This window comes from Bufo bufo, chromosome 9, assembly GCF_905171765.1.
Source record: "Bufo bufo chromosome 9, aBufBuf1.1, whole genome shotgun sequence".
Classification (NCBI taxonomy): domain Eukaryota; kingdom Metazoa; phylum Chordata; class Amphibia; order Anura; family Bufonidae; genus Bufo; species Bufo bufo.
This window is the reverse complement of record NC_053397.1, coordinates 176,135,154-176,154,838: the sequence shown is the minus strand read 5'-3', so window position 1 is coordinate 176,154,838 and position 19,685 is coordinate 176,135,154. Positions and strand designations below refer to the sequence as shown.

The 19,685-nt window shown below is 48.0% G+C and overlaps 1 protein-coding gene across 1 annotated transcript in view; it reads right to left on the bottom strand.

The window, feature by feature from the left end:
• RAB43 (RAB43, member RAS oncogene family) overlaps positions 1-19,145 on the bottom strand; it is a 47,343-nt gene extending 28,198 nt beyond the window's left edge. Inside the window, exon 1 of the mRNA XM_040407500.1 lies at positions 18,855-19,145. Coding sequence (XP_040263434.1) covers positions 18,855-19,046 — 192 coding nt within the window. The 5' untranslated portion in view covers positions 19,047-19,145. The remainder of the gene's footprint in view (positions 1-18,854) is intronic.
• Positions 19,146-19,685: the final 540 nt, after the last annotated feature.

The following is a 19,685-nucleotide window of genomic DNA, read 5'->3' as shown; positions in this document are numbered from 1 at the left end:
AGCTTCACTTTAATGGATCGGTTTAGCCTACTTTCACACTAGCGTTTTAGTTTTCCGGTATTGAGATCCGTCATAGGGGGCTCAATACCGGAAAAAAATGCTTCCGTTTTGTCCCCATTCATTGTTAATGGGGACAAAACTGAACTGAACAGAATGGATTGCTCCAAAATGCATTCCGTTCCGTTTAGTTGCGTTCCCATACCGGAGAGCGAACCGCAACATGTTGTAGTTTGCTTTCCATCCTGGGATGCGGAGCAAGAAGGATAAGTCATGACCCCCAGTGCAAGTCAATGGGGAAGGATACGTTTTCTCTGACACAATCGAAAACTGATCCGTCCTCCATTGACTTTCAGTGGAGTTCATGATAGATCAGTCTTGGCTATGTTACAGATAATACAACCGGATCCGTTCATAACGGATGCAGATGGTTGTATTATCAGTAAGGCTACTTTCACACTAGCATTATTCTTTTCCGGCATAGAGTTCTGTCCTAGGGGCTCTGTACCGGAAAATAACTGATCAGGTATATTCCCATGCATTCTGAATGGAGAGCAATCCGTTCAGGATGCATCAAGATGTCTTCAGTTCAGTCTTTTTGACTGATCAGGACAGAGATAATAGGAATGAGGCTACTTTCACACTAGCGTTGTTTGAATCCGGCATGCAATTCCGTCGCCGGAACTGCCCGCCGGATCCGGAAAAAAGTATTACATTTGAATCCTGATCAGGATTTTGATCACAATGAAAAAAATGCATTGGGAAAAACGGATCCGCCATTTATGGACTTTAACTTTTTTTTTCACATTTTTGGGGTTTAACATGCAAAAGCCAGATACGGTTTGAGAGAAAACACGGCGCCGGATCCGGTATTAATGCAAGTCAATGAGAAAAAGGCCGGATCCGGTGTTCAGTCAAAGTGTTCCGGATTTTTGGCCGGAGGTAAAAATACAACATGCTATGGTTTTCTGAAAAGCCTGATCAGTCAAAAAGACTGAACTGAAGACATCCTGAACGGATTGCTCTCCGTTCAGAATGCATGGGGATAAAACTGATCAGTTCTTTTCCGGATTTGAGCCCATAGGACGGAACTCAGCGCTGGAAAAGAAAAACGCTAGTGTGAAAGTACCCTTAGGCTCAATTCACACCTGAGCGTTTTACAGCGCGTTCCTACGCGCTGTAAAACGCTCAACAAGGAGAAACCAATGCTTCCCTATGGGAATGGTTCTCACCTGGGCGTTTTACAGCGCGTACGATCGCGCTGTAAAACGCCCGACGCTCACACAAGTACAGGAGCGTTTTTTTGGGCGCTTGTCGCGCGTTCCCGTACATAGACTTTCGGGAACGCGCGACACTGTGTGCACACTTGTCTCTGTATGCGCGCTTGTAAACGTCCGTACAATCGCGCATACAGAGCGCTCCTTTCAGAACGCTCAGGTGTGAACTGAGCCTTAGACTTACTGGTAATTCACTTTCCAGAGATTCCCTCATGACAGCACCACAGAAGGTTGTTCCCCTTTGACCTTCTTGGGACAGGAAACAGAGGTTAAAAGGTCCCTCCTACCGGTGTTCTTCCAAATTACTACACCAGGATGGATGCAACCGATTTAGTAAAAGCAGAAAATCTTATATGCAATATTTACATAGTAGTTAATAAGGGAGGGAATGTACGGGTGCCGTCACGAGGGAATCTCTGGAAAGTGAATTACCGGTAAGTCTAATCCCTATTTTCCAGCTCTTCCCTCCTGACAGCACCACAGGAGACGGAGGGGGGAAACTTCTTTGATTCTGCCTAAAAAGACTGAATTTGTGAATCCAGTCATAACTCTGAAATGTCTCCATCTGCCTCCCTCTGTTTATAGACTTACATTTTTAATTAGAGGAAGAAAATCAACTTAGACATCGGCCATAAAAAGGATGCCCTTTACTTGTAAACCTATATGGTAGGTTTCACTGTGTAAAGCTACTCGCTTTAAAACCCAGATAAGATATTGTAACATCTATAACCACTGCACCGAGTAACAATTTACTGTAGACCCCCAACACAGTTCATTCCCGAGAGTTTAATTGTTAAATTTAACTCCGGAAAGTCTACAAAGTATATGTAAGAAAACTGAGCCCAGCTGACAGAACAGGCACACGGCAGCATGGACATCAATGATGAGGTAACCAAACTGCACCAATAACTTCATGCCGGTGTAAGACAAGCTTGGGATCCCGTAACAGGATAGCAGAGGATGGTTTCAATCCATCAACCTCTGGGTTATGGGCCAAGCACACTTCCGCTGCGCCCCTCTGCTTAACGAAACCAGGCCAGCCGGGAACCCACCTGCCCGCATAACTTCAAGGTCAGAAGCAGTCCTAAGGGCTTCACAAGATCTTTACTTTGCACTAGCCAGGAGACACAGGGACTGAGGAGTGGCAACAGGTTACAGGACCCGTGCAGAATACAGAGCCCCACCTTTTATGTGGGAGCATGGCGGTAAGTGAGAAGGAGGACAGAAGAATGCACCGTCTCCATTGCCGTTTTGTAGCTCCCTGGGACAGCGTGCAGGGAGGGGAGTCTCCTCCCGGAGGCGACAGATATGCCCAGAACAATTGGGCATTAGGTGCAATGAAGGCAGGGTCCCTAATAATGTTCACGACGCCAGCACCCCAAGTACAAATAGATAGAATAGCATAGAGAACAGTTTAGTTGGGCATAAGTTGACATTTACTGAAAATGTATTGTTCTAAGGTAGATACCAATTCATTGCCATATAAGGGATCGCTGTAATCCGTACAATAAGAAATCCCAGCCAGGATGGTGCTACCTCCCATTGTAACCAATCTGGGTAGGATCTCTAACTTCAGGCTGACCCATACTATCTCCAGGTGTAGAGTATACTATACCCTTTGCAAATGCATATAATTTCCGTTAATATTGTCCGCATTGTCCAAGGAGGAATGTGGCTACCATACAGCATTGCGCAAAACTGTAGATCATAAATAGACACTGTAGGCTACTCCAGTCACACTGGGTCCTTCCTGAGGTCTTCACCTTAGGACCCCTTTAGTTTTAACTTAACTTCTGGCGTCCTACCTGGTTAATTTTATGTGTCAGGACAGCAAGTGTCAGCAAGTGACAGCAGGCCCTGCACGGAGGAGCAAGTGACAGCAGGCCCTGCACGGAGGAGCAAGTGACAGCAGGCCCTGCACGGAGGAGCAAGTGACAGCAGGCCCTGCACGGAGGAGCAAGTGACAGCAGGCCCTGCACGGAGGAGCAAGTGACAGCAGGCCCTGCACGGAGGAGCAAGTGACAGCAGGCCCTGCACGGAGGAGCAAGTGACAGCAGGCCCTGCACGGAGGAGCAAGTGACAGCAGGCCCTGCACGGAGGAGCAAGTGACAGCAGGCCCTGCACGGAGGAGCAAGTGACAGCAGGCCCTGCACGGAGGAGCAAGTGACAGCAGGCCCTGCACGGAGGAGCAAGTGACAGCAGGCCCTGCACGGAGGAGCAAGTGACAGCAGGCCCTGCACGGAGGAGCAAGTGACAGCAGGCCCTGCACGGAAGCAGAAAGTCACTGTAGGTCTTGCACGGAGGCAGCAAGTGGCCGCAGCGGCCCTGCCCAGAGGCAAGCGGCAGCAAGTGGCCGCAGCGGCCCTGCCCAGAGGCAAGCGGCAGCAAGAGGCCGCAGCGGCCCTGCCCAGAGGCAAGCGGCAGCAAGAGGCCGCAGCGGCCCTGCCCAGAGGCAAGCGGCCGCAGGCGCAGAGGCAAATGAGAAGTGGCCGCAGGCCGCGCAGGCGCAGAGGCAAATGAGAAGTGGCCGCCGGGCGCAGAGGCCATGAGGCGGCCCGCCGGGCGCAGAGGCCATGAGGCGGCCCGCCGGGCGCAGAGGCCATGAGGCGGCCCGCCGGGCGCAGAGGCCATGAGGCGGCCCGCCGGGCGCAGAGGCCATGAGGCGGCCCGCCGGGCGCAGAGGCCATGAGGCGGCCCGCCGGGCGCAGAGGCCATGAGGCGGCCCGCCGGGCGCAGAGGCCATGAGGCGGCCCGCCGGGCGCAGAGGAAAGACGGATCTGGCATTTCAATGCATTTGTAAGGCCTCTTTCACACTTGCGTTGTCCGGATCCGGCGTGTACTCCACTTGCCGGAATTACACGCCGGATCCGGAAAAACGCAAGTGTACTGAAAGCATTTGAAGACGGAACAGTCTTCCAAATGCGTTCAGTGTTACTATGGCACCCAGGACGCTATTAAAGTCCTGGTTGCCATAGTAGGAGCGGGGAGCGGGGGAGCAGTATACTTACAGTCTGTGCGGCTCCCGGGGCGCTCCAGAGTGACGTCAGAGCGCCCCATGCGCATGGATGACGTGATCCATGTGATCACATGATCCATGCGCTTGGGGCGCCCTGACGTCACTCTGGAGCGCCCGGGGAGCCGCACAGACGGTAAGTATGCTGCTCCCCCGCTCCCCACTACACTTTACCATGGCTGCCAGGACTTTAGCGTCCCGGCAGCCATGGTAACCACTCTGAAAAAGCTAAATGTCGGCTCCGGCAATGCGCCGAAACGACGTTTAGCTTAAGGCCGGATCCGGATCAATGCCTTTCAATGGGCATTAATTCCGGATCCGGCCTTGCGGCAAGTGTTCCGGATTTTTGGCCGGAGCAAAAAGCGCAGCATGCTGCGGTATTTTCTCCGGCCAAAAAACGTTCCGTTCCGGAACTGAAGACATCCTGATGCATCCTGAACGGATTTCTCTCCATTCAGAATGCATTAGGATAATCCTGATCAGGATTCTTCCGGCATAGAGCCCCGACGACGGAACTCTATGCCGGAAGAAAAGAACGCAAGTGTGAAAGAGCCCTAAGACGGATCAGGATCCTGATCAGTCTTACAAATGCCATCAGTTGGCATCCGGCGATGGAACTGCTTGCCGGATCACTCTGCCGCAAGTGTGAAAGGAGCCTAACGGAAGCATTTTTACTGAACCCTGCCAGATCCAGTAAAAACACTAGTGTGAAAGTAGCCTTAGCCTACTTTTATGTGATCTCATTTCCTCAGGCAAAACAATACAATAATGATCCAAATTGCTATAGTGTTCACCTGTAAACAGAACGATAACCCTAGAGCACCTGTCATGAGGCCCAGTCACCGGAAAAGCTGCAATGTCACAGCAGGAAGTCATCTCCATGTGCAGGTCACATCACACCCTGCTGAGCAGAAACAAAGGACTCCGACTCAGAAACACAGCTGCAAAGCTGAAACCAACCAAAAATGCCAAAGGTAAAATGAGTACATCGGAAAGTACCTAAACTATAAGCATGGGCCTACGGGGTCACAAAAGAAGGACATTTACGCCTAGAATTCTGAACAACACAAAAATCCTAAAATTCCCTGGAAAAATTCTTAGTAAATAACGATACCGGAAAGGATATCAGCAATATAAAGCAGGATTCGCTTCTCCCAGATTCAGAACACACCGAAAATCCACAACAAATAGACCACGTCATGATTTACCACGAGTTGTCATCCAGTTGGTAAAGGGACAACCAATGGGACTCCCATCAATCACTAGAATGGTAATTTTAAGCCCCCACTTTATTCCTTCTCACCGCAGTGAAGAAGAGCTTGAATCATACTTGCCAACTCTCCCAATATGTCCTGGAAACTTCCAGAAAAGGGCGAGACCACTCCAAGACTCTGACAAATCTCCTGGGCATAGTATGGAGAGCGGCTTTCTGCCCCGAGTACTGTGACTATATGTAACCCTGGAATACTGCATTATGAGAAACATTGAGGTGGTGGGGTGACTGGTGGCGGAGTGCCTCATGGAAGGGGGCAGGGCACCATACAAAAGGGAGCATGATTTTGTTTTTAAGTTTCAGGGTTTGATAAAAGGGGCATGTCAATGGTTGAAAAAAGTTTTGTCGATGTGCTACGCTGCCCATGCCACACCCATTGATCTCCCAGGTCCATCTCATTAAATGTTAGCCCATACAGTTTGAATGGAGCTGCAGTTGAGTAGGTGCTGTGCCACTTCAAATTCGGTGGGATGGAGATAGCCTAGCACTGTACTTGGGACCACAATTCTAATGATCATGGGAGTCCCAGTGGTGGAACCTACAGGGATCATACATGTATCACCTATGCTGTTAATGTCAACAGTGTGAATACCCCTTTAACAACTTCATTGAAGGGATGCCAAGCAGCTTTTCTAGATTCCTAAAAGATAAAGCTACCTAGCTAAATAGTAGTTTAACCCCCCCTCTTGTGAAGACCTTTACTGGAGAAGGTTTGGACTGGAGGGGCATACATGGTATCCACCCCCTTCATTCCTTCATTCCCATTTCTTACAAAATACGACAGCAAGACTGGTACTGGCCCGTTTTTGTGATGGTTTACGTGGAACTTTTTATGCATTTAATACTGCGGCCAATAACTTTAATTGGTGCTGTATACAAATGTATAAAGTGAGCTCCCCCTTGTGGCAGCTGGAGGCAACTAGAATTTTACTACTTAGTTCAATGGCTCTATGAAGGGGCGCGCAGTACATTTAGAGACGTGTACAGATCACCAAGCTCTGTAAAGCTATATTATGAAATTAAGACTACACACCAACATTGGATGCTCACGAACGTGAATGTGGTTGGGATGCAACACCACAAGTTGCCAGAAATCGGGCAGGTTTAGTATTGTGTAATGTTCAACAAACTTGTTCGGCGTACAAGGTTGGGGTTATCTAAGAATTCGGTTATGAATTCCACTATCACTGACCGTAACTTGAAACCTCAAGTTCGCTCAACACTAGATTTCTGGCGACTTGCGGGTTTGCAAGGATATCACATTCGCTTAGGTTGTAATGCAGCATCACCATACTCGTCCCGCCAAAGTCCAAGTCTAAGGCCTAACCTTATGGACCCTTTTTATAACGGCCACTATTGTTTATGGGAAGAGTGGACCCAAAACAACACCAGCAATCTTGCAAATGGTGGACTCGTTTTAACATCTGGGGGTGATGGGGTTGGTTCTTCAGCCAAAACCTGAGGATACCAGATAGTTACATGCCTGCAAATCTAGGAAAGTTTAGATGTGCACAAAAGGTTCTCAGTGTTCAGAATCAGCGAGGTATTTCCAAACAGCCTGAAATTTCACAACTTCCTTAACAAAAGCTGTATTATCTAAAATAATGCACGACATGCTGTACCCTGGATGCTCGGCCAGGGCAGAAATGTGCAGCTCCTATGCAAAGTGATGTCTCTATTGACTACAAACACCCCCTGTGTAGTCCGATCCTGCAGTTGTACTGCCTTCTACCGGCTCCCTTTACTGCCGACAGCAAGTTTTGGGAATTCAGGGTATGTTTGTAGTCTGTTACCATGGAGACACATTTTAATGAATACTCTTTGCACGTTTCATAATTTTTATTGGATAAATCAATTAATAACACGTGATGGATCAGCTGTACATAGGGGCATACCGACCCAAATGGACTTCCATATCGGGCTGCTAAAAATTCTATCCCGTTCATTTTTTTTTTCTGGTATGTACAGCTGACATATCCCTCAAGAGCTAGATTTTGCATACTTCAGAAAGACAGATCTGCTTTCTACACAGTAAGGGTCCATTCACACGTCCGTTTTGGTGTTCCGCATCCGTTCCGATTAAAAACGGAACGTTATGCGGATCCATTCATTTTCAATGGAATCCGCAAATAATCGGAGAGCACTCATGGTGCTCTCCGATTCCGTGATTCCGTTCCGTTCCGTGGGTTCCATTATTCGGATCCTGGAAAAAAAAATATATACCCTGTCCTACTATTTGTCCGATTTTGCGTTCCGTCATCCCATTCTAGTCAATGGATCCGTCAAAAAATCGGATGACATGCTAAAAGCATCCTCATGTCATCCAGATTTTCGGATCCGCAAAAAACAGGAACGTTTATCTGGAAAGGTAAAAATACTGACGTGTGAATGCACCCTAAGGCTACTTTTAGGCCCCTTTCACACGGGCGTTGCGGGAACACGCGCGATTTTTCAGCGCGAGTGCAAAACATTGTAATGCGTTTTGCACACGCGTGAGAAAAATCGCGCATGTCTGGTACCCAAACCCGAACTTCTTCACAGAAGTTCGGGCTTGGGATCGGTGTTCTGTAGATTGTATTATTTCCCCTTAGAACATGGTTATAAGGGAAAATAATAGCATTCTGAATACAGAATACATAGTACAATAGGGCTGGAGGGGTTAAAAAAAATAAAAAAATAAAATAAAAATTTAACTCACCTTAATCCACTTGCTCGCGCAGCCGGCATCTCTTCTGACTTCATCTTAGCTGTGTGCAGGAACAGGACCTGTGGTGACGTCACTCCGGTCATCACATGATCTTTTACCATGGTGATGAATCATGTGATGGACCATGTGATGACCGGAGTGACGTCACCACAGGTCCTGCTCCTCCACACAGCTAAGATGAAGACAGAAGGAGATGCCAGGCCGCGAGCAAGTGGATTAAGGGAAGTTCAACTTTATTTATTTTTTTAACCCCTCCAGCATAGCGCTTCTGTATTCAGAATGCTATTATTTTCCCTTATAACCATGTTATAAGGGAAAATAATAATGATCGGGTCTCCATCCCGATCGCCTCCTAGCAACCGTGCGTGAAAATCGCACCGCATCCGCACTTGCTTGCGGATGCTTGCGATTTTCACGCAACCCCATTCACTTCTATGGGGCCTGCGTTGCGTGAAAAACGCAGAATATAGAGCATGCTGAGATTTTCACGCAACGCACAAGTGATGCGCAAAAATCACAGCTCATGTGCACAGCCCCATAGAAATGAATGGGTCGGTATTCAGTGCGGGTGCAATGCGTTCAACTCACGCATCGCATCCACGTGGAATACTGGCCCGTGTGAAAGGGGCCTTACACCTCCGGTGTGAAACTCCGGCATGGCTGTTCCGACAGACAAGCTGAAAATCGAACGGACACAAGCCGCAGCACACAGCAGTTTTTGTCCGGCCAATCCTCCACACTATCTGCCAGAATGCATACGGATCTCCGCCGGACCCCATTATACTAAATAGGGCCAATGGACATTCTGTCCACATCCAGCATGGCCAGATCTGGAGAATTCCGGCAGGCTGTTCTCTGCCGCAACAGCCTGACGGAATTCAAAGCAGAGGTGTGAAAGTACCGTATATACTCGAGTATAAGACAAGTTTTTTGGCACATATTTTTGTGCTCAAAAAGCCTCCTCGTCTTATACTCGAGTCTAGGTCTTAGCTCCGGTAATACAGGCAGTGCGGGGGGCGGCGCTCACTCACTGACGTCACGCGCCTGCGCCACCTAGTGGGAGAAGGCGCGTGACGTCAGTGAGTGAGCGCCGCTCCCCGCACTGCCTGTATTACCGGAGCAAAGACAAAGTACAAAGTAAGATATCCACAGTTAAAGGTTACTTATATATACTGCTGTGAGCGTCGGGGAGGGGGATCTGTGGATGGCACTGTAGGGGGATCTGTGGATGGCACTGTAGGGGGATCTGTGGATGGCACTGTAGGGGGATCTGTGGATGGCAGTGCCATCCACAGATCCCCCCTACAGTGCCATCCACAGATACCCCCTCCCCTAAACAGTGCCATCATGGCACTGTTTAGGGGAGGGGGGGGATCTGTGGATGGCACCGTTTAGGGGGGAGATCTGTGGATGGCACCGTTTAGGGGGGAGATCTGTGGATGGCACCGTTTAGGGGGGAGATCTGTGGATGGCACCGTTTAGGGGGGAGATCTGTGGATGGCACCGTTTAGGGGGGAGATCTGTGGATGGCACCGTTTAGGGGGGAGATCTGTGGATGGCACCGTTTAGGGGGGAGATCTGTGGATGGCACCGTTTAGGGGGGAGATCTGTGGATGGCACCGTTTAGGGGGGAGATCTGTGGATGGCACCGTTTAGGGGGGAGATCTGTGGATGGCTCCCTGTATTTAATGCAGAGTGTGTGTGTATATAATGCACACACTCTGCATTAAATACAGGGAGTCACCCTCTTGCAGATGTGTGTATATAATGTAGAGTGTGTGCATTATATACACATACACTCTGCATTATAGCTGCATTTCCCACCCTAGTCTTATACTCGAGTCAATAATTTTTCCCATTTTTTTGGGGTAAAATTAGGGGTTCGGCTTATACTCGGGTCGGCTTATACTCGAGTATATACGTAGTCTAATAGATTTACATGGCGGTTTCACCATTCTGGAGTCTGGGAAAGTTTGGTAAGAACCCTAGTGAAAGCAGCCATATTAGTTGTCACCAATAAGTCTGTTCCATTGGTCTGAAAATTTAAAGGGTTTATCCAACTCTTTGTAACTGATGACCTATCCTCTGGATAGGTCATCAGCATCTAATCGGAGGGAGTCTGACTCTCGGGACCCCCGCTGATCAGGTTTTTGAAAAGTCCTTGACACTCAGAGGTGCTAATCGGCAGGGGCCCCGGGTGTCGGACCCCCACTGATCAGATGCTGATGACCTATCCAGAGGACAAGTCATCATTTACAAAGAGTTGGATAGCCCCTTCAAGCAAAAATTTTAACACAGCAAAAAATGCAATTCTTAGGTCTCTTTCACAAGCCTGTGTCTGTGATGACGTCCCTGACAGTTGCGGACGTGTGACTAGACCCTTACTGGAAAACCACTTCTATGTTAATGCACACATTGAAGTCAATGGACACGTGTGGTGTGTGGAGAGAGACCACGGACAGCACACGTCTGTAATTCACCAACATGAGAAAGAAGCTTTGAGGTGCCCACACTCCTTTATCTGGCCGACATCTCCATCTTTCCCGACTCCCCCATACACATATGTGCTCAGCTTGGCTTAGGGCAGGCATGCTCAACCTGCGGCCCTTCAGCTGTTGCAAAACTACAACTCCCAGCATGCCCGAACAGCCTACAGCAAGGCATTGTGGGAGTTGTAGTTTTACAACAGCTGGAGGGCCACAGGTTGAGCATGCCTGACTTAAAGAGGACCTTTCACCGATTCTTACCCTATGAACTAACTATACAGACATGTGGAGCGGCGCCCGGGGATCTCACTGCACTTACTGTTATCCCCGGGGCGCCGCTCCGTTCTCCTGCTATGCCCTCCGGTATCTCCGCTCACTAAGTTATAGTAGGCGGAGATACCAGTCCCTAAGTTATGGTAGGCGGAGTCTGCCCTAGCGCTGGCCAATCGCAGCGCAGAGCTCACAGCCTGGGAGGTTATTTTTTCCCAGGCTGTGAGCTCTGCAATGAGATTGGCCAGCGCTAGGGCAGACTCCGCCTACCATAACTTAGGGAACGGAGATACCGGAGGACATAGCAGGAGAACGGAGCGGCGCCCGGGGATAATAGTAAGTGCAGTGAGATCCCCGGGCGCCGCTCTACATGTCTGTATAGTCAGTTCATAGTGTAAGAATCGGTGAAAGGTCCTCTTTAAGGAATATGTGTTTTCAATGAGCAAAGACTAGAAATCCGTAGAAGACACCTTATCTCCAGGGAGAACAAAAAAAACCAAAAAAAAACAGGAGTTAAAATTGAACATGCCCGATCTCTTACAGATGATGCCGGGGGAAGTATAGGAAGCTCCCAATATCAAATTTGATGGGTGGTAACCAGCTCCATCCGCTCCAATGGATGGCACTGTGTAGGTCCAGAGCCACTCAGTAACAGCTCATTGTTGGGGCATATGGGGCGATGATGGCCTATCCTCAGGATACTGAAATCCTGGAAGATCCCCTTTAAAGTGCAACTGTCATTCTTTTTTTTTTAATATGTAGGGGCAGTGATAAACATTTTTGTAATATACTTTAATTACTGAAATCGTACATTTGTATTAGAAAAATAGCTGTAAAGTGGCCCATTTTGAGCCTTAGCAACGCTCCTCTGTCTTCTGTTTACATAACAGTCAGTGTAGCAAGTCTCCACTAAGGCTACTTTTACACTTGCGTTTTTCTTTTCCGGCGCTGTGTTCCGTCATAGGGGCTCTATACCGGAAAAGAACTGATCATATTCCCATGTATTCTGAATGGACAGTAATCCGTTCAGGATGTCTTCAGTTCAGTCTTTTTGACTGATTAGGCAAAAGAGAAAACTGTAGCATGCTACGGTTTTGTCTCCGGCGAAAAAAACTGGAGACTTGCCGGAATGCCGGATCCGGCATTTTTCCCCATAGGAATGTATTAGTGCATTCAAAATACCGGATCCGTTCTTCCGGCATGCGCATGCGCAGATCGGTAAAAATGTGAAAAAAAATACAAGACGGATCCGTCTGTCCGCATGACAAGCGGAGAGACGGATCCGTTCTTGCAATGCATTTGTGACACGGATCCGCATCCGGATCCGTCTCACAAATGCTTTTAGTTACATCCAAATCGACGGAACTGCCCGCCGGATCACACTGCCGCAAGTGTGAAAGTAGCCTAAGCCAGTACTCTCTGCTCTGCACTGATGAGGGGCAATCGCCCCGAAACATCTGTCTGCAGATGAGGTGCTGGCTTATTTAATATCCAAGTCATGTCTCAAGGCTTATCTTAAGATCTGAACAGTGACTTATAGGATAGCTGCCTTACATCCGGTGGCATTAGAGGCGGAGCTTGTTAAGAGCTCATTTGCATCCCTTCCCTCCCAGAATTCCAGAGGAGCAGGTATGGCCTATAAGTCTCCTCACACTGATTAAGGTGCTCTCTCCCTAAGGAGAGTTAGTTCCCCCCTTACCAAGTCTCCACAGTAATGTAAACAGAAGACAGAGGAGCATTCGTAAGGCCTCATGCACACGACAGTATTTTTTCACGGTCCGCAAAACAGGGTTCCGCGATCCGTTTCCGTATGTCTTCCTTGATTTTTGGAGGATCACCAGACATGAAAAGTGAAAAAAAAAAAAATCTTAAGTCAAGTTTGCCTTGCAAATGATAGGAAAAAACGGACGCGGACGACAATCTTGTGTGCCTCCGTGTTTTTTCACGGACCCATTGACTTGAATGGGTCCGCGAACCGTTGTCTGTGAAAAAAATAGGACAGGTCATATTTTTTTGACGGACTGGAAACACGGACGCGGATGACAAACGGTGCAACAACGGTCGTGTGCATGAGGCCTATGGCTCAAAATGGGCCACTATAGAGCTGTTTTTCTAATAGAAATGGACGATTTCAGTAATTTAATTATATTACAAAAATGGTAAATATCACTGCCCCTATTCATTACAAAAAAAAAAAAAAAAGGACAGTTACACTCTAAAGGGGTTATCCGGGAATTAATATTGATGACCTATCCTCGGGATAGGTCATCAATATCAGATTGGTGGGGGTCCGACTCCAAAGACCTCCACCAATCAGCTGTTAGAAGAGGCTGGTGCTCCGTGACCACCGCAGCCTCTTTCTAGGTCATGTGATGTCACCGCACATCGATTTAATGGCCTAGTTACAGCTCAGCCCCATCAAGTCAATGAGGCTGAGCTGCAATACTAAGCACAGCCGCTATACTGTGTACGGCGCCGTGCTCACCACAGACCTGGACCCCCGCTGAGGTGATAATGATGACCTATCCTGAGCATAGGCAATCATTATCATTTCCTGGACAACCCCTTTAAGTCACAAAAAACTAAGATGTCCACGACGTCCATGAGCTGAACAGTCGCCCCTACCGATCAAGTGCTTGAAAAGGCTGTGGCAATCCAGGGAGCGCCACGGCCTCCTCATAGCTCACCAAGTACAGCGCCGTCTATTGGATAGTGGCTGTGTTTGGTATCGCAGCTCAGCCCAATTTATTTGAATGGGACTGAGGGGTTCATAGGCCACGTGACTGGTCCAGGAAGAGGCCGCAGCTCTCACCGGAGTGCCGTGTGAAAGACCCCACTGATCAGATACTGATGACCTATCCTGAGGTATTACCCTGTTTCCCCGAAAAGAAGACAGTGTCTTATATTAATTTTTGCTCCCAAAGATGCGCTAGGTCTTATTTTCAGGGATGTCTTATTTTTCCATGACACAGGGGGATCCGAAGGGGGAATCAAAATGGCACAGGAGAATCAGAGGGGGGGGGGGGGGGGGGGTCGAATTACCATTTTAGTACCCCCTTCTGATCCTCCTGTGTCATTTTGATTCCTCCCTTTGATTCCCCTGTGTCATTTTAAGTGATCCCCCTCCCCTGTGCCACCAGCGAATAGTGGATTATTTAGTCTCCCCCTCCCACCACTTTATCAGACATTCCCTCCCCCCACCTCAGTCACCCCTGTGTGTCCGTGCCAGCCAGATTCCACACAATGTGCCCGACTCCTGCCCTGCGCGACTCACTCAGCGTCTAATTGTGAGTCAGCCAGACTCAGTCAGGGCAGAGCGAGCAGCAGGCGGCAGCTTGTCCTGGCAGCGGCGCGGGCGCTCTGATTTAAAGAGACCTCGCACTGCCTGAACAGCCAATCCGTGAGCTGCGTGGCGGCGCCCGCCGCTACGCTCCAGGGGAGTCAGACGCCTTACAGTAGCTTCGGGGGCCTTAATATCAGGGAGGTCTTATTTTCGGGGGGGGGGGGGGGGGGGGGGGTGCCTTATATTACAGCAAGAGGCAAAACTGGAAGTAGGTCTTATTTTCGGGGGATGTCTCATCGGGGAAACACGGTAAACACTCGGAAAACCCCTTTAACAATGATCTCCCATGTAATGCATTCAGGAGGAAGGTACCCCTTCTTCAGACAGATCTGAAGTGACCATAGTGGTTGGGCCTACTGAACGGCCACCGCAGGTGAGTGATGTTGCTTTTGCTCTCTGGTGTCTGCCACAAATGTACTAACCTGCTCTGCTTCGCTTTCTTCTCTTTAGTTTCTAAGCACTGCTTTAGGCCTCATGCACACGACCGTTGTTCTGGTCCGCATCCGAGCCGCAGTTTTTGCGGCTCAGGTGCGGACCCATTCACTTCAATGGAGCCGCAAAAGATGCGGACAGCACTTCGTGTGCTGTCCGCATCCGTTGCTCTGTTCCGTGGCCCTGCAAAAAAAAAATATATAACATGTCCTATTCTTGTCCGTTTTGCGGACAAGAATAGAGTTTTCTACAATGGGCCGCCCGTTCCGTAAATTGCGGAAGGCACACGGGCGGCTTCAGTGTTTTGCGGACCGCAAAAAATGGACCGGTCGTGTGCATGAGGCCTTAAAGGGAGAATACCTCTTTATAAGGGTGCCTTGGGGTGGTACAAGCAGTGCCTACAGTTATACATGCGGATAATTACTTGTGGCTTTATTGACCAAAACTGCATTCAGAAGACCACTCATCCTCCATCTGTCCACCACCTCAAACCCATTGTCCACAGCAGCTTTAGCTTCATCCATATTCTATCAGAGGGGAATTCCACCTGAATGCAGCGTCTGACAACAGGAGAAAATGCTGAAAGAGGGGGAGGGGTCAGGGAATCCAGTCTGCTGATCGTTTCCACAGGAAGGCCTCATGCACACGAACGTATTTTCTTTCCGTGTCCATACCATTTTTTTTGCTTACTGTATACGGAACCACTCATTTCAATGGGTCCGCCAAAAAAAAAAAAAAAAAAAAAAGGAAGGTACTCCGTCTGCATTCCGTTTCTGTATGTCCGTATTTCCGTTCCGCAAAAAAATAGAACATGTCCCATTACACCACGCAACTTTTCGTCTGCTACTGGGCAAAAATAATTTGTCCTATACTAAATCGAGTGTGCGAATTACAAATCCGAAGTCAGAATTTTTATAACACGTCACGAAATTTTGCTATGCATCAGTATGCCTAAATGAATTAAGCACTTGGAAAGCATTGAATAATTTTGAACAGAACAAGTTTTACGCCAACAATTACCTGATCTACGTCAAATTTTGCGTAGTAAACAGTGTATGGAAATGTAATGGAATAACAACATTTCAAAAAGTCTCGTTTTTCAGTTTAAACATCTTACTTGAGCAAGGCCCAGTACTGATAAGTGCTTCAGGCATCTGCTTTTGTGTTTGTGAACGGACATATTTTCCCGTTGCAAAAACCAGCAGTAGTCCCCATCATGTTGGGATTCCAGCGGCCTTGATACCTGTTCTCCATTGTAGAAATATCTTTATGGAACCGCTCTCCATGTTCGTGTCCCAAATTGGGTGGGAAAAAGTAAAGATGGGAATGTAAGAAATGCACTATCAATGACATTCGGCAGCCAAGTTGTTCATATGCTGTGAGCATGTTGTCTACTTATTCAGCATAGTTCGCAGCTCGTCTGTTCCCAAGGAAGTTCTGCACCACGAGCACAAATGCATCCCAAGCTGCAAGACGCACTCGCTTTGTCAGATTCTTGCGCTGATCATAAGTAGTGGATTTGCCACATATGTAGCAGAAATTGTCTGGATCGTTAACACATTTGCGTTGATCCATCTAATGTTTCAAAACTGATAGCACTATAACAGATCACTTTATCAAAATCTGTCCAGCTTGCCTTATATACTTACTGCTGACATCAGCCTGAGTGCGTCCGAACAGGTCTGGGCATGTCCATTGGAATATCTCCAATATTATAACTGCATAGGCTTTGCATGTATAACTTAACCCTTTAAGGACCTTCACCGTACATGTACGGCGGAAGTCCGGTCCCCAAACATGGCGTCCACTTGCACGTGCAACGGGCGCCATAGCCGCCGGGTTTCTGCTATTTTAAATAGTAGAGACCCAGAGGCACATGTATGTGATCAGCCATAAGGCTGATTGCATACATTTTTCCTTTCAGATGCCGTGGTCAAATGTAACCACGGCATCTGCGCACTTCCGCTCCGGTAACAGCGTTCCCTGGCTGAGATCGGGGAACCTGTTACATTGATCTAATAGGCTGAAGCCTCAAGCAGGCTTCGGTGCCTATTAGATGACTATATCAATACAGGCCACTAGGTGGCAGCATTGTATTGGTATAGTGCCAGGCATGCTCAACCTGCGGCCCTCCAGCTGTTGTAAAACTACAACTCCCACAATACCCTGCTGTAGGCTGATAGCTGTTCGGGCATGCTGAGAGTTGTAGTTTTGCAACAGCTGGAGGGCCGCAGGTTGAGCATGACTGGTATAGTGCAAATTAAGTGTTCAATGGTGTCTATATAGACATCAATGAACACAATAGGCAATCTAATGATTGCCAATTATTGTCACCCAAGGTGACTAAGGCCTCTTTCACACTTGCGTTGTCCGGATCCGGCGTGTACTCCACTTGCCGGAATTACACTCCGGATCCGGAAAAACGCAAGTGTACTGAAAGCATTTGAAGACGGAACCGTCTTCCAAATGCTTTCAGTGTTACTATGGCACCCAGGACGCTATTAAAGTCCTGGTTGCCATAGTAGTAGTGGGGAGCGGGGGAGCGGTATACTTACAGTCCGTGCGGCTCCCGGGGCGCTCCAGAATGACGTCAGAGCGCCCCATGCGCATGGATCACGTGATCCATGTGATCACATGATCCATGCGCTTGGGGCGCCCTGACGTCACTCTGGAGCGCCCGGGGAGCCGCACGGACGGTAAGTACACTGCTCCCCGCTCCCCACTACACTTTACCATGGCTGCCAGGACTTTAGCGTCCCGGCAGCCATGGTAACCACTCTGAAAAAGCTAAATGTCGGATGCGGCAATGCGCCGAAACGACGTTTAGCTTAAGGCCGGATCCGGATCAATGCCTTTCAATGGGCATTAATTCCGGATCCGGCCTTGCGGCAAGTGTTCCGGATTTTTGGCCGGAGCAAAAAGCGCAGCATGCTGCGGTATTTTCTCCGGCCAAAAAACGTTCCGTTCCGGAACTGAAGACATCCTGATGCATCCTGAACGGATTTCTCTCCATTCAGAATGCATTAGGATAATCCTGATCAGGATTCTTCCGGCATAGAGCCCCGACGACGGAACTCTATGCCGGAAGACAACAACGCAGGTGTGAAAGAGCCCTTAAAAGTATAAAAAAGAAGTTTTTGCAAATATAAATAACCAAAAATAATAATAAAGTTCCTAAAAATAAAAATACTTAATAAAAAAAATAAACATCATGGGCATCGCCGTGTGCTAAAATGCCCATACTAGTAAAATATAACAATATTAATGGCACTCGGCAAATGGCGTAACAGGAAAAAAAAAAAAAACAGCCAATTTGCCTTTTTTTGTCACTTCAACTACCCAATAATTTTTTTTATAAAAAAAGTGATCAAAAAGTCGCACACACTTCAAATTGGTATCACTGAAAAAAATGAATCGTCCCGCAAAAAATGAGCCCTCACACAGCCCCATACACATAGCTACAAAAAAGTTATAGGGGTCAGAATATGGTTATAAAAAATTAAAACCTTTGAGGGGAATCGTGTTTTTTTTATAATTCTACCCTCATTGTTGCGTGGTGTTATTGTCTGCATTACGGACAAGGATAGGACTGTTCTATTAGGGGCCAGCTGTTCCATTCCGCAAAATACAGAATGCACATGGATGTCATCCGTATTTTTTGCGGACCGCAAAATACATACGGTCGTGTGCAAGAGGCCTAAAGGGTATGCAGCACTTACATATAAAGCCCTTTTGCACGGCGCAGAGACTTCCACTATACATTAAGAACATCTTCTGTCCTGGGGAGATGGAACATGTATGATCCCCCTAATAATGAGTCACCATCCTCAGTACAATGCTGGCCTCTGATCGGCTGCTACTAGCGATCGTGACATGGATCTGTCGATCTAAGCGGCCGATAATTGATTGCAGGGGAAACACTCAATGATCAGGTCCATTGTTTGCATCGTTACAATGGATCGCTTCGTTTACAGGACAGTGGAGGAGGAGAGGCAAAGTAAACAACTGGGACTTGTAGTTCTACAGCCTGACCTCTGCTGCTCCGTTATTCCTTACCTTAATCCGTTTCCCTTGAATGTCCAGAGTCTTCATAGTGAAGTCCACACCGATCGTGTTCCCCTGTCTCTCCTCGAACACCCCGGATTTGAACCGCTGTACCACGCACGTCTTTCCCACCCCGGCATCTCCGATCAGTACGATCTTGAAGAGGAAATCATAGGCATCGTCCGAGTCTAGTGGAGCGGACATGCCGGGGTCCCGGGAAACGAGACCTCACTTCAGCAGCCCGTGACGTGGTGAGAACTAGCCGCGGATCTGACAACGCGGAACTGCAAGATCTTTCTGAAGAATGAGGACCCAAGGGCTACCCATTGGCTGAGCCCTAGTCTCGTTACACTGACAAGGATACACCACTTTCACATAGCTGCCCGCAGTGATGCCTGTCTGAATGGATATGGGACAGATACACCACTTGCACATAGCTGTCTCAATGAACGCCTGACTGGAAAATAATGCGGCTGACACACCAGTTGCTCATGGCTTCCAGCTGTAATGCCTGTCTTAACCCCTTAAGGACACAGCCCAATTTCACCTTAAGGACTTGGCCATTTTTTGCAAATCTGACAAGTGTCACTTTAACGGCTGATAACTTTAAAACGCTTTTACTTACCCAGGCCATTCTGAGATTGTTTTTTCGTCACATATTGTACTTCATGACACTGCTAAAATTGGGTCAAAAAAGTAAAAAAATTTCATAAAAAAATACCAAATTTGCAAATTTTTCGGTAAATTTCCAAGTTTCAATTTCTCTACTTCTATAATACATAGTAATACCTACAAAAATAGTTATTACTTTACATTCCCCATATGTCTACTTCATGTTTGGAT